This window comes from Rousettus aegyptiacus, unplaced genomic scaffold, assembly GCF_014176215.1.
Source record: "Rousettus aegyptiacus isolate mRouAeg1 unplaced genomic scaffold, mRouAeg1.p scaffold_m13_p_3, whole genome shotgun sequence".
In the NCBI taxonomy this organism is placed as follows: Eukaryota; Metazoa; Chordata; class Mammalia; order Chiroptera; family Pteropodidae; genus Rousettus; species Rousettus aegyptiacus.
This window is the reverse complement of record NW_023416306.1, coordinates 73,495,023-73,508,667: the sequence shown is the minus strand read 5'-3', so window position 1 is coordinate 73,508,667 and position 13,645 is coordinate 73,495,023. Positions and strand designations below refer to the sequence as shown.

Sequence of the window (13,645 nt, the reverse complement as noted above, 5' to 3'; positions counted from 1 at the left end):
TGGATTTCTGGCTTTCTTAAAAAATCTGAAGATCTGGCAATGTCAGCTCTACAGTCCTGTAAGGCTTCTAAAATGTGCACATTCTTGGGTCTACCAAGTATGTGTGTGTACCATCTGTAGGGGTTTGATAAATTACGGAACACTATGCAGGCATTAAAATGAATTAGACATGGAATTACTTTTTTTTTACATACTAAAAAGGGCAAGTTGCTGAATAAAGTATTGTATGATCACATTAATCTTAAAAATTAAAACTCTATAGTAATATCATGTAAAGTATAATGTAAAGTATATGCAGGTAGCTGTTATGGAGAACCGTATGGTGATTCCTTGAATAACCCATAATAACCCAGCTATTACACTTCTAGGTATATACCCAAAAGAAATGTTACAACATGGGTGAACCTTGAAAACATTAAACTAACTGAAATAAGCCAGTCACAAAACTGGTACACTGGAAGAAAAGAAATATTTTTTAAAAGTATTAAAATAGATGAATGGTTTGAGTTATAATGTGGTCAATTTTTCCTTGGTCAATTCGAGGTCTTTAAGAATAAAGTATATTTCTAGTTTTCATCATCTCCTGGATAGAAACTATGTCACTGCGATTCTAACTGGAAAAAGCAGTAGAGGCATTTTGTTATCAGATCTGACCTGAAAGTGAACTGCAGGTAGGCACATCTGCAAAGCAGTCTTACACAATGAAACTGAACTTTGGACTTTGGCAGGACACCTCCCTCTAGACGAGGTTACTGGTTACCTGTCCCTGGGTGTCACTTAATCGGCAAGCCTGTTTTCCCCCCGTATAAAATGGGGTAATAAAATGCTGAGGGCTAAATGAGACAGAGCTGTGAGAGAGGACCTGGCAAGGGCCTGGAACCCTACAAGTCAGTCTCCATCCCCCATGAAGAACAGAGGGAAGGAGATCAACATCCCAAAATCTCAGGCCGCATTCGAACGTCACATTCTTCCACTGACTTAAAACATGAGCACTGCTTTATGTAAGATCTAAGTAAATACACAAGAGCACTGATTTGAAATGAGATCTGAAGAAATTCATCATAAACTTGCACAGTGTCACCACAAGTCTTGTGACAAGAACATTTAGAAAAGCTCCAGGGATTTAATGTTACTAAGATTGTAAAATAAACATCAGTATCTCACTAAGTGTCAAAGGTTATGATGACTCAAGGCACACAAGAGGAAATGCTCCTAGTAACTAGTAGAAAAAAGCCAAGTTCAGGCCAAGCAGTTTGGTGACTTCAACGAAATTAGGTGATATGCCGGCCAATTTCTAATAGTTAAAGAAGTAGAATTATTATTATATCCAAAAATTACAATTATTATTCTATTGAAGACATACTCTTCTAAGCCAAAAAAGATTTCTCTAAGCAAAGCTTACAGAAAATTAAAACTTTCTGCCAGTTTACAGAAGCTTAACAGCCAAAAAGATGGTGGATTTTTATCAAAGAAATGCCTCACTTAGATGCCCAACATTACAGTGAGGTGTTCATGTCAATTCCTTTGTCAATTTTGATTTAATTTTCCCTCCCCAAAAAAGTAACAATCATAATATAGTAATTTTTTTTTACTTTTAATATATATAATTTATTTAGTAATTTTTTTTTTACTTTTAAGCTCTATGATCTTAAAATGTTGCCACTATCAGGATACAGAACAGTTCCATCACCCCAAAAAGCTCCCCTGCTACTACCCTTTATATACATACCCTCCTCTGTCCTCCTCAGGCAAACACTAATCTGTCCCCATCACTATAGTCGTATCCTCACCAGAATGTCATATAAATAGAATCATACCTTTTGAGCCTCACTTCCTTCACTCAACAAGGAACCTTATTCACCCAAGTTGCTGCATGTATCAACAGTTCTTCCCTTTTTATTACTCAGTGTAATTACATGGTTCAGATATATCACAGTTTAACTATTCTCCTCTTAAAGGTATTATCCTTGTTTCAAATTTGGGCTATTATAAATAAAACTACTATGAACATTCATTCATATATGGTTTTTGTGTGAACAGAAGTTTCATTAGGTAAATATCCAAAGGCAGGACTGTTGGATCATACGGTAAATACATGTTCAACTCAGTAAGAAACCACTGAGCTGTTCTCCAAGCTGGTGGTACCCTCTTACATTCCCGCCAGCCACATGGGATGATTCTAGCTGCTCAGTGTTCTTGTTAGCACTTGGTTTGTCGGTGTTGTTTATTTTAGCCATTCTAACAGGTATGTAATGATATGTCATCATGGGTTTAATTTACTGAATCATTTTAATGGGCATCTTTTAAAAACATACGTACTGCTTCACTCCCTTAGAGAAGGCTGAACATAAATTCTTCTGACTCAAAATCATCCTTATAGAATAAACATTGTACCACCCTCAGGCAAGGGTTGTTTCCTTTTTCTAAAGTAGCCCCAGAATTACATCTGCTTTTTATAGCTTTTATTTTTTTTATCTTCTCCTTTGTTAAGTATTTCTTCTTGCTATTAATGGTGCTCCTGCCTCTGGCAGACTTTCCTCTGCACCCTTTTCCAAGCTGAGTTTAGACATAACTAAGTTTATCAGAATTAGATCTGAAAAGGACAGGGAAATCTATGAGGAATAGAACTTGATTCTTCAATGAGGAAAGAGAAAGCTCTTTTTTTTTTTCCTTTTTATGTCACCGAATCAAAACTTCCTGACCTCTCCATTGGCTACTGAGAAATTTCTAGTAGCTAAACTTCTTAGGCATTTTCCAAAAAGGTGAGGCTGTCAGAGAAGTGGCCACTAGGTAATAGAACCATTACTACATTAACCTGTTTAATTCGCACTATACTATGATTCTATCTCAGAAGTTTATCTAAAGCGAAATAATAATAGACAAAGTTATTTTGTGTCCAGAATCCTAAGTAGAAGAAATTATCTTAAATCTAGTTTAAATCTAGTTTCCAAACACTTATATTGGTCAAAATTCTGAGCACATAAGAAGGAGGAAAGTTAGACATTCACAGTGGCATGAAGATAAATATAAAAAAATTTTACAACTGAAAAAGAATTCATTTCTTTCAAAAGATACTGACTGTACACACTGATTCTAATCCTAATATTTAGTGTTTCTTTGAAAGTAACTTGACTAGAAAGCTCATCTTGTCTTTCCAGTTGTAGCTTCCATCTCTGAACAGGATAAAACTATTCACTCTTAAAGACATCTTCTGAAGGTGGATCACCTCTGGAAATCCACACTGCTTTATTTGCCAGAGTTCCCAGGCTCCAAGGCACAAAATGCCAGCAGCAGCCCCTGGCTCTCACCTGAACTTCCCCAGGGGATGCACGCCAGCGTCTGTGCCATGCTCACAGACCAATCACGGCTCTGCCAGCAGCCTCGACCCGCAGACTTAAAACCCTGTCACCAATAGCAACAGGATCGGGGTGGGACTTCCGCTATCACTTTAGGCTTAACCACCACCATCTCAGAGCAGGCAGTAGGGGCAGTCAGGAAGAGTTTTAATTTCACAAACTTTGGGCTTCAAGCAGTTTCAATCAGAAATGAAGGAAGGACAAATTGGATGACAGAGTGGCAAGAGCCAGAAAACCAACACAGCCCCCCTCCAAATTTTAAACAAAAATAGTGAAAAAATAAGCAATCAAACTTCAAGTCAAGCGTCAGTGATTTGCATGTTATCTCTGTCCTCGCTGCTGATCCTGAAGCTCTACATGGCCCAGGTTCAGCGAGGCGCCCTCAGCCAAAGGGACAGGAGAGCAGCCACAAGGAAGCTCTGATTACCTGGGTGCACAACCCAAAGTGGAGGATTCCCCACTGGGCAGGGAGAAGTAAATCCTGGAAACATTCATATGCTCTTCTCCCTGACTCTGAAATACTCCTTTAACGACAGACACATACAAACCAAGACTTTGTTCACAGAGATTCTCTGTCACAGAACCGACAAAATTCCATCGTGTCAAATGATACAATTCTTTGAAATCTAACACACAAAAATTAGACAATTTCTCTAAAACTGTCATTCTTGCAGGGAACCTGGATACAGCCCTGAGTTCTAGAAGGGGGCCAATTCCTCGGGCCTTAGCCAGGTCATTGCCCAGCTGAGACATGGTGACAGCAGCAGGCAGTTTCCACCCACCCCCACTGGCTGGGGACCTCTTCCTGTCGCCGTGTAGCCCACCTATCCCCACGGAAACCTGTTGCAGTCCTAGCACTGCTGTAAGAAAACAGGTACCTCGTCAAAGTTCAGGTTAGTTATCAGCCCGCCTAAAAGAGTGGGGGAGCACTCGGGGGTCTCGGAGTGGGGTGCGCTGCACTCTGCAAGCCTGGTCTGCACCTACCCACTAGTTGTGAGGGTCTCGAACGGCCTGGGAGTGGCACTCCTGGGGCCCGGTGCACTCGCAGCCGGCGGCCGTGCTCCAGGCCGCGCGTCCATCTTACAGCCAGCGAATGGGGAAGGGAGAGCGGCGACTGCGGCCCCGACCCCGGGTCCAAGCAACCCTGGCCCACCTCGACCCTGGCCCCAGCACACTCTGACCCTGTTTTCCCCTGACTCCGAACCCTTTGCCGACCCCTGACCCCCGTCCCGACCCTACTCTCGGATCCCCAGACCCTGTCCGCTCCTCCCGGGTCTCCCAGATCCCAGTCCAACAGACCCCAGTCCCGACCCTGACCCTCCCTGATCACAGCCTAGTCCAGCCCCGACCCCGACCCCCGACCCCCTGACCCCAGCCCCCGCCGCGCGCCCTCTGGCCGGCCGCACCTTGACGTGGAAGCGGATGAGCGCCAGGCGGATGCAGTGCGCCATGCAGACGGGCGGTAGGAACCAGACCTTGGGCGGCGGGGTGCCCTTGTTCTGGACATGGCTGACGATCTGCTGCGCCGTCTGGCGCTCGTTGCCCTGCCTCTTGACCCACTCGTGCAGCCGCGCCTTCTCGAGCGCGCCGTTGAAGAAGACGAAGAGCTCGATGTTGCCGCCGAAGCAGGCCTTGGCCAGCGCTGCCAGGTAGCCGAGCATGTGGTTCCACTGGCCGCCGCTCACCCAGTCGGTGTAGAAGCCTCCGTAGAGGCGGTGCAGGCAGTTGTCGGCGTCCACCAGCAGGCGCAGCGGCGTGTGCGGGGGCCGCTGCCGCCCGCCGCCCACCAGGCTGCCCCGGGCCAGCTTCTGCAGCTCCACCGGCACCACGGCGCTCGGGCAGTGCTTCTCGATGTAGTCCTGGAAGCCCTGCACGCCCATGGCGGCGGCGGCGGGCGCGGGGCGGCGGGGCGGCGGGGCCGGGGGCGGCGGGGCCGGGGGTGGCGGGGCCGTGGCGCGGCCGGGCGGCGGCGGGCTCTAGGGGGGGCCGGGGCGGGCCGCGGGCGCGCTCATGGCCGCTGCGCCCGCCATGTGCTGCCGCCTCCCAGGGCCATGGCGGGGAGGGACCTGCGCCGTGCGCCGCTCCAGGCCCAGGCCAGGCAGAGGCGGCCTCGCGCGGGCGGGCGGGCGGGCGGGCGGTGGCAGCGGTGGGGCGGGGCGGCGCGAGCTGACGTACGCGGCTGGCGGAAGAGGCGGTACCGCGGCCTGCAGGACCGGACCCCAGACCTGGCACTCGGATCCGCTGGCCCGGCGGAAAAGGACGGCACCAGGAGGAGAGGCTGCTCGGCGGGGCTCCGGGAAAAGAGTGCCGGGCACGCCTCGGGGCGGCGGCTGGGTCCCCATCCCCAGGCCTCGGAGCTCGTCAGGCCTCCCTGTCCCATCCCCGCCCGGGAGCCGGCCACCACAAGGAACCCTTCCTCGGGTCCGGTCACTTCAGTGGACCACGTCCTGTCCCCAGGGTCCGGTCACCGTAGGAGACCCCGTCCTGCCCAAGGATCCGGTCAGCTGAAATAGGCCCTCCTGTCCCCGGATCTATTCACCCAGAGGAAGCTGCGTCCAGCTCCTCATCCTGAGGAGGCCGGTCTCCGGGAGCTGGTCATTCCGAGGAAACCCTTTCCTGTCCCCAGGGTCTGCCCACTCCAAAAGGCCCGTCCTGTCCCCAGGGTTCGGTCATCCCAAGGAGACCGTGTCCCTTCCCGGGGGGCCCGCCCCTCCCTAGTTTCGGTCACCCGGAGGAGGCCACGTCTGTTTTCTGGTCAACCTGAGAAGGCTCAGTCTTGTCCCCGTGATCTGATCATCCCGAGGAAGCTGGTCACCCCGAGGCGGGACTAGTACTCTGGCCGGGATGACTGCAGAAGAACGGGTGGGCAGGCTGGTCAGGAGCTTGGAAATCGGGGTGCCCTTGAAAGGGAGGAGCGAGCAGACGCCACTGTCTCAGGTGGAGAAAAGAATCGTGTCGCTGCGCCGTGTCCCTGGGTGTAGGTACCGAGTTTTAGAAAGCGATCACCTGCTTTCTCAATCGAGATGGTATCTGGTTAATTTAGGAAATATTCTCCGGACTTGCAGTCGTTCACAAGGAGTAGAGTCCTAATTCTGAGGAAACTGAAAAGGTGCTAGATTGGCCCAAACGCACTGAGTTTATGGCTCTCTTGGGAGAAATAGGGGCCTGGGGCAAGGTTTCCTTACAGGTTGTACTGACTCCGTAGCCGCTCAAAGTAGTTTTACAGCCTGAAGGAGCCCGAGGCTTCCTTCCCTTTATCATTGTTTTCTCATCGGCGACAGATTTCCTGGCCCAGACCCTGCCTGCAATGACAGACACACTATAATGTCTGAGTATACACGTAACCTGGGTCAGATAATCACCAAAGAGTCTTTAAAAATAGGTCTGTTAAAGCATGTGAAGTGCCTCCTTTCTATTTCGTTCCCACAGTGAAAGCCCACCTTCCCTTAACTCCCATTCTTGAGGCTGTTCAGCGCCTCCTAAGGAGATTTAAATCCTGTTGCTCTGATCACACTTGCTGGGAGGAAACTCTTTCTTGACTTCTGTCCCGGAGCACTGTGGTAATTGCTTTTAAAGTGAGGTTAATACTGTGAATATAGCGCGCTTCAATAAATGTTTATAAGAACAGATTAATGTCTTGCAGAATGAAGCATTTGGAAACTCAAAACTCTTAAGAGTTTGGAATTGGCTTTTTTCCCCCCACTTACCTCCAGGCCTCCCATTTGTTCTTTTTCTGGAGAAACCTTTATTGAGGAGTGGGCTCAGCAGGTGGAAAGCAGGTGGAGCCTACGCTGGTGTACGCTACAAGAGGCCCCCATACCCTCTTACCCTCTTTCTCTCTGAAAAGGCAAGTCGAATTTTTTAGTTTTTTATAACATCACCTCAAATCCAGGCCAGTGTGATTTTTATATATATATATATATATATATATATATATATATATATATATATATATATATATTTATTTATATTTATATATTTATATATAAATATATAAATATATATATAAATAAAATGTTCTTGGTATTTTGATATGTTTAATTTTTAAAAAACAAACTGGCAAATTAAGCCACTTACTCATTCACAAAATTAATGATGAAGCCAGGGATATGTTACATAGAAATACGATTAGCCATTTAAAGCCACCCCAGAATATTTAATCTTCTTTCTATATCCCACTGCGAGTTCACAAGATTAAGAGTAATAGTTTTAATTATTCATTTTAGTTTAATTTAGTTTAATTTATAGCATTTGTTGCATATATCTACCTTTGCTATATATTGTTTTTATTTCTTTTAAATATGTTTGGTTTTAATGTTTTAAATGCCTTTTAATGCCAGTATCTGAGATTCTAGAAATAATTTATTTTTACCTTAAAGCAGTATAGAGTACTAAGGTCCTGGTGTCAGATGGCAAATTTGTCTCAATCTACCTCTGTTTTCTTGCAAAAATTAACCTTTTTAAACCTTGGTTTTTATCATCAGTACAATGAAGACAGTAACAGTACTTACCTTCCAGATCGTTTTAAGGATTAAATGAGATAATTTGTATGCTTACCACATAGCAAATGCTCAGTAAATATTAGCTTTTGTAATTATTACTTTCACATACTGTAGTTGTAAAGGCTTGAGATTATGGACCTGTTATTTTACTTTTTGCAAATTTAAAATTCATTTTTGTAAGTGTAAAACAATATTTATGCCTACTTATTTAACTGTGTTCACCTTAAGAAACCAATTCTTTTATTTTTTGAGCAACATTATTAATGGCTGGCAAAATATTTAGCTGAGAAATACTTTATATAATCTGCATCATTAGTTCAAATTCAGGGAATGGTTGAAGTTAAATTTTTAAAATTTCAAGGTAAATGTAAACATTTGTACTTAAAATCTAATTAAAACTTACAATATTTTCTTGGGTTCTCAACATCTGATAAGTAATGGTTGGGGACTTTCATTTTCAATCACTTTATATTTGGACAGTTCACTTAGAGCATGTGAGAAAATTTTGCCGAGAGATTGCCATAGAAGCAAGAAAAAAAATCTGATAAATAAACAAAAATGCTAAAAAGAATAGGGCCCCATGCTTCACAAAAGTTATAAAAAAGAATCTCAGAAAGCAAGTTATGATTAATAGACAAAGAAAGCCAGCCCATGGTATGCAGAAATTACCAATGTGTGGAAAATCAAGAACAGAAATACTTATTTTCAGCTCTCTCTTTTTAACCAATTTGTATTTGATCAATCTATATATAGCCCAAAATAGGAAAATACTCTTCTTTATGTGATTCTCTTCAAACTACATAAAGTGTTTCATAGTAGAATGATACCTTTAACTAATATTTTACTTAGTTGTGGCTTCTCTCCACCAGCAATTAAGGCAACTTTTCATTGTTTCAAGTAAGGTGATAGAGACACTGCTCTGACCCATATTATCCTTAGCATATATTGGTGAGAACAGCAAGCTGGGGCCAAACTTGAAATCTGTGACCTTGGAAGTGAGCAAATTAATCCCTGCTTGGGATTTGAAACTGTACTGTTTACCTAGAGGTAGGCTCTAATCTGTTAATTGACTGTCAATTTAAATTACCAGAAAGAGCACACTGGTATTCTGGAATTAGAAAGTGCTTCTTGTCTTTAGTTATGTTGATTAGAAGTCCTGTTCTTCACGGGTGTGAATTCATTTTCTTTTTCAAAAAGGTATACAGTTATAGTTTTAAACTGTAAATCAATGGGAAAGTATAAGCAAATTTCTATAAATTCACATTTCTAGGACTTCAAGAATAAAGGAAGCTCTCAAATGCGTGGCTACAAATATTCTCTATAATCAATTGGTTACCATCTCAGCTGAAGGGTTGCTGCACTCCTTGATCACTGTACTTTTCCCTTCCCTACTTAAAACACTTGGGGGCTCTTTCACGCCCATTCTTTCCAAAGTCTGTGAAGAACTATCTGTGTTCCCTCTCTACCACTTGTGGGAATGCCCAGAGGCCCTCCCAACATTTCCTGGGCATCCAAGACCTCCTCCTCCCCACATCTGTTCTTACTGACAAGACACTCAGGCATCAGACTATCTTGACTTGTACCTTTACCATTGGGAGCTGCTGAGGAGCCAGGGGACACTTACAGGAATGCTTTGAAAGACAATGCGTATTCAGTTAGGCATATATTCTGTCGTATTTGGGTAGAAAAACTTTATAGTCATTCTTTAAATAGTGCCTGACGAAATCTTCAAAATTAATTTTTTAGTAAACTTTTATTTTTAAATATGATGCAAATCAAATGAGAAATTTATTTTTTAAAGCCAGGAATTCCCATTCACAAGTACAAAAACCATTCTAAGATTTAATCATTAGACATATTATTAAATGGTCTATTACATTTGAGCAAACCATAAAAATATTTCTAGAAGAAGCAATTCTTGCACACCAAAAAATGAAAAGAACCCAGGCCTGACCAGGCTGGAACATATGAATCTGACTTTCTCCAGGGGATCTGGGGCTTCAGACACAAGTGGGAGCACATAGTCATCCTCTGGAAACTGAACCGAGGCTCCCTGCATAGACTCTGCTGCCAAAGGAAACAAGTCAGGGGTATCTGCAGAACAAGGAGAAAGCAAGTGCCACTAAAAGGCAGGAATAAAGTTCTGCCTTAAATGTAGATGTCCTAAGGGTGGACCAATAGCCTGAGCCAGGGAAAGAGCTAAAAGTGAGATTATTCGATCTTCCCCTGCTCACAACTGCCACCTCCCTACCCTTCTCCCAGCTGCAGTCTCAGGTTGGGGGCTGGAGTGTCCATCTACCACATCAATGCAATTAGGAAAAAGGGTTTCAGCACAATCATGAAACATTACCTGTAGTCCGTCTTATGACAGATACCTCCAGTTTTGATAAACTGGGAAGCATATTTTAAAATAAAAATTTCCATGCCACTAAAAAAGAAAAGATTATAGACTCAGTCTCATTGTAACATTTACTTTTCTTGAGACTCACTGTCTCTTAGAACTTCTTGATGAAGGAAGTTAGCTGTACTTTCAAATATGGTAGTCACTAGCCAAATGTGGCTCTTGAGTACTTGATGTATACAACTGAGCAATTAAATTTTTTATTTTATTTAACAGAATCTCATGGACATGGACTGTAGGATAGTGGTTACCAGAGGGTAGGAGATGGGTGGAGGGGGAAGATCGATGGGGTAAAGGGGGTCAAATATATGGTGATGGAAAGAAATCTAACCATGGGAGATGAACACACAGTGTAAACATACATATGCCTTACTGTTAAAGTGTACAGCTGAAATTTATTGGATTTCATTAACCAATGTCACCATAAAAATAAAGAAATAAATATTGAATGTCAAAAAATTTTTTGTTTCATTTAATTTTAATTTAAATAGCTACATGTGGCTAGTGGCTACTATATTGAAAGCTCTTAATTCCTAAAAAGCTAAGCAATTGCATCAGCCTAGCCTCATATTAAATTACACTTAATGTAATTTATCCAATAAGTTACTTAATAACACAATATAACATAACATTTGTACAGTTTATAGTTTATAAATTGCCTTTTCTTCAAAAATCTATTAAGCTCTCTGATGGATGGCTAGCTGCGTGTAGAAATTATAAAATAAGGCTACTTCCCTACATTTTTAATTTTCCAGCTTACACTATTTCTATCACATACTGTGTAGCGTTCTCACTACTTAGGACATATACTACCAGTGGCTTCTCCAGTTTGTCAGTAGTCTTAAGAATACTTTGCTCACACCAGATACCATATGAAAGTTGTTGCTTGATCAGCAATGTGTACATCAAGCTTGACTTCCTGAGATCTGGTTAGGTCTGAGTGCAGCTCAAGCCTATGTTAACCATTGTAGCAGATGTCTCTCACAGATTGCTCACATTCACTTGTAGTCAACTAAACAGGTCAATTGAAAAGACTATGTAAAATCTCACACCTGGACAGGGAAGATAGCATATTATACTGTATCAGTTTGGCTTTCATGTCACGAGCAACTGAAACAGCTCTCTAAAATAAGCAAAAAAGCATTTATGCTTATCAGTCATAAGTTGTTGAACTCATAAGTCGATTTATGAAAGATGGAGAACAAATTAGAAATGGGTGAGAACAAGGAATGACAGGCACTAGTAGATAAAAAAGCATGACTTGGGACGCGAATGAACTCCAGCCTTTCCTTATTCTATGGCCACTTGCTCAAGATTCAGAGTCTTGGCAAAAGGAGTTGAATGGACCAAACTTAGGTAAGATGTCTCTAACTGCACCAGGAGAAAAATATGGCTCCTCTGGTTTTTATATGAGAAAGTGAGTACCTGAATTGACCATCTCACCAAACTATATATGACTTCTGAGAAAAAATATCTGAATACCTTTAGGAAGAGGAAAGGAATGTCAAATGTCTATTCAGACATATGTGTATAATATATACATTAGACCCTTCCTATACCCTCTCCTTAAACAATATAGACACTATCAAGAAATGCCTTCTAAATTTTAAGCCATTAATCATATACTGAATCACAGCTGAGCCACATGTCTAAAGAACCGTTCTGTTTTAATTTTATCCATTTGTCTTTTTTTTTTTTTGCATTTATTTAACTCATCACATATTCACTTAACAACTATAAGAAACCAAAATCTGTATCTTACCACACAGGTCTCATCAAGAAACATCATGGAACTCCTTACAGCTATCAACATGCACTATCAAATTTCCAATGACGTACAACTTTAGACATCCTATGCAAAACAGATTAATTTTTAATAGTTTAATACATTAAGTAGGTGCTGATTAAGCATTCATATTTTTCATATTCATAAAGTATATACTGTGACTCAGATTTATATCTTACTCTCCAGAAGCTCACAGTCTACCAAGAAAAGATAAAATATGTACATGTATAATTTGTATTACTAAGAAAGATATTGATTAATACAAATAAGGAGATTAGAGAATATATTCTAAATGATCATATAGAAAAAAGTTAATTTTAAATTGGAGCTTCAGCACCTTCCACTTTCAGTCAAGATGTAGTGACAGGGACTGATTACCTTCCCACTTGCAACAACAGCAGCAAATCCAGACAAAATATGTGAAACAATAGTTCTTAAGACATTGTACATCAGTCAATGACACTGAAATCCCTAAGAGATGGGAAACAAAGAAGGTGAGCCCTACCACTGACCCAGCTCACTGCCTAGTGGAAGTTCCTAGGCCACAGTGTGAGGAAGGGAACACACAGAACCTATCAGTCTCTGCAAGTTGAGGGGATGAAACTGAGAATCCGGATAGAGCAAGGTGGCTTGGTTTCACAGATCAGAGTACTAGAGAGAGGAATGTTGTATTGAGATAGGACTCCAGAGATCTGCAAATTCTTCTCAAATATTGAGCTGAGAACTGATTAGTGCATGCATGTGATCAAGCTACCCAAGAGAGGGAAAAACCACTGGGAAAGATGAGAGGGTACAGTGCTTGAAACTCAACATGAGGCCAGTAGTGACAGTTCTCAACATATTGGAAAATCATATAATTTAAAAGTCATCAGCTAGAGTACTATAAAGGTTTTTTTCCCCTCAATAATGAGATAAAATTAACCCTAGACAAGGATTCTGGAAAGATGAGGGAACTGGAAGCAACAGGAATCTGTCTCCTACCTAGACAACAACCGCACTGGCAGAATTTGTCTGATGTAATTATTTTAGAACTCTGGAGTCTGTGGAAGATTTGTAAGTTCCAGGGGAGTGGTAAATTTGGTTAATTTTGGTCAATTTCAGCTCTTAGCACAGTAGCAGCTACCCATCCCTACCCCCAGCCATATGGCAGGCAGCTGTACATGTGTTCCTGGAGCAGCTTGCACACAGCTTGCAGGATCCAGGGTGGGCAAAAAGGGCACTTTCTTCCAAATATTGGGACTCTGCATTCACTGATTTCTACTTCTGATCACAGAGGTACAGACAGATAGACAGGTAGCCATTGTTGTTGTACCTCCTCTTTCCCTCCACCCTATTGTTGGAAGCCCCTCCCCTTCTGGCTGAACTGACTTCCAAGAGACTTAAAGGGCCAGTGCTATTTTCGCCTTCCTTCATTTATTCTCTTTTCCCCTTTCAAAAGTCAGATATTAAAGACTAGGACATTTAAAAACAACTGCATATTTGGGGAAAATTAGACAGTGACTGCACATGCCCAAGGATAGGCTCAAAAAAGGCTGAAGAAAAAATTACATTTACATTTCATGCTGATCCTTGACACAGACAGCCTACAACAATCAAAAAA

At 42.5% G+C, this 13,645-nt stretch overlaps 1 protein-coding gene across 2 annotated transcripts in view; it reads right to left on the bottom strand.

Moving 5' to 3' along the window:
- The window catches only part of FAM120A (family with sequence similarity 120A), a 102,208-nt gene extending 96,753 nt beyond the window's left edge, over positions 1-5,455 (bottom strand). The window contains exon 1 of one of the 2 annotated variants that reach the window (XM_016125370.2): positions 4,763-5,455. In XM_016125370.2, the coding sequence (XP_015980856.1) occupies positions 4,763-5,236 (474 nt within the window). In that variant the 5' untranslated portion in view covers positions 5,237-5,455. The remainder of the gene's footprint in view (positions 1-4,762) is intronic. The other variant, XM_036239070.1, reaches the window with a different exon arrangement.
- Positions 5,456-13,645: the final 8,190 nt, after the last annotated feature.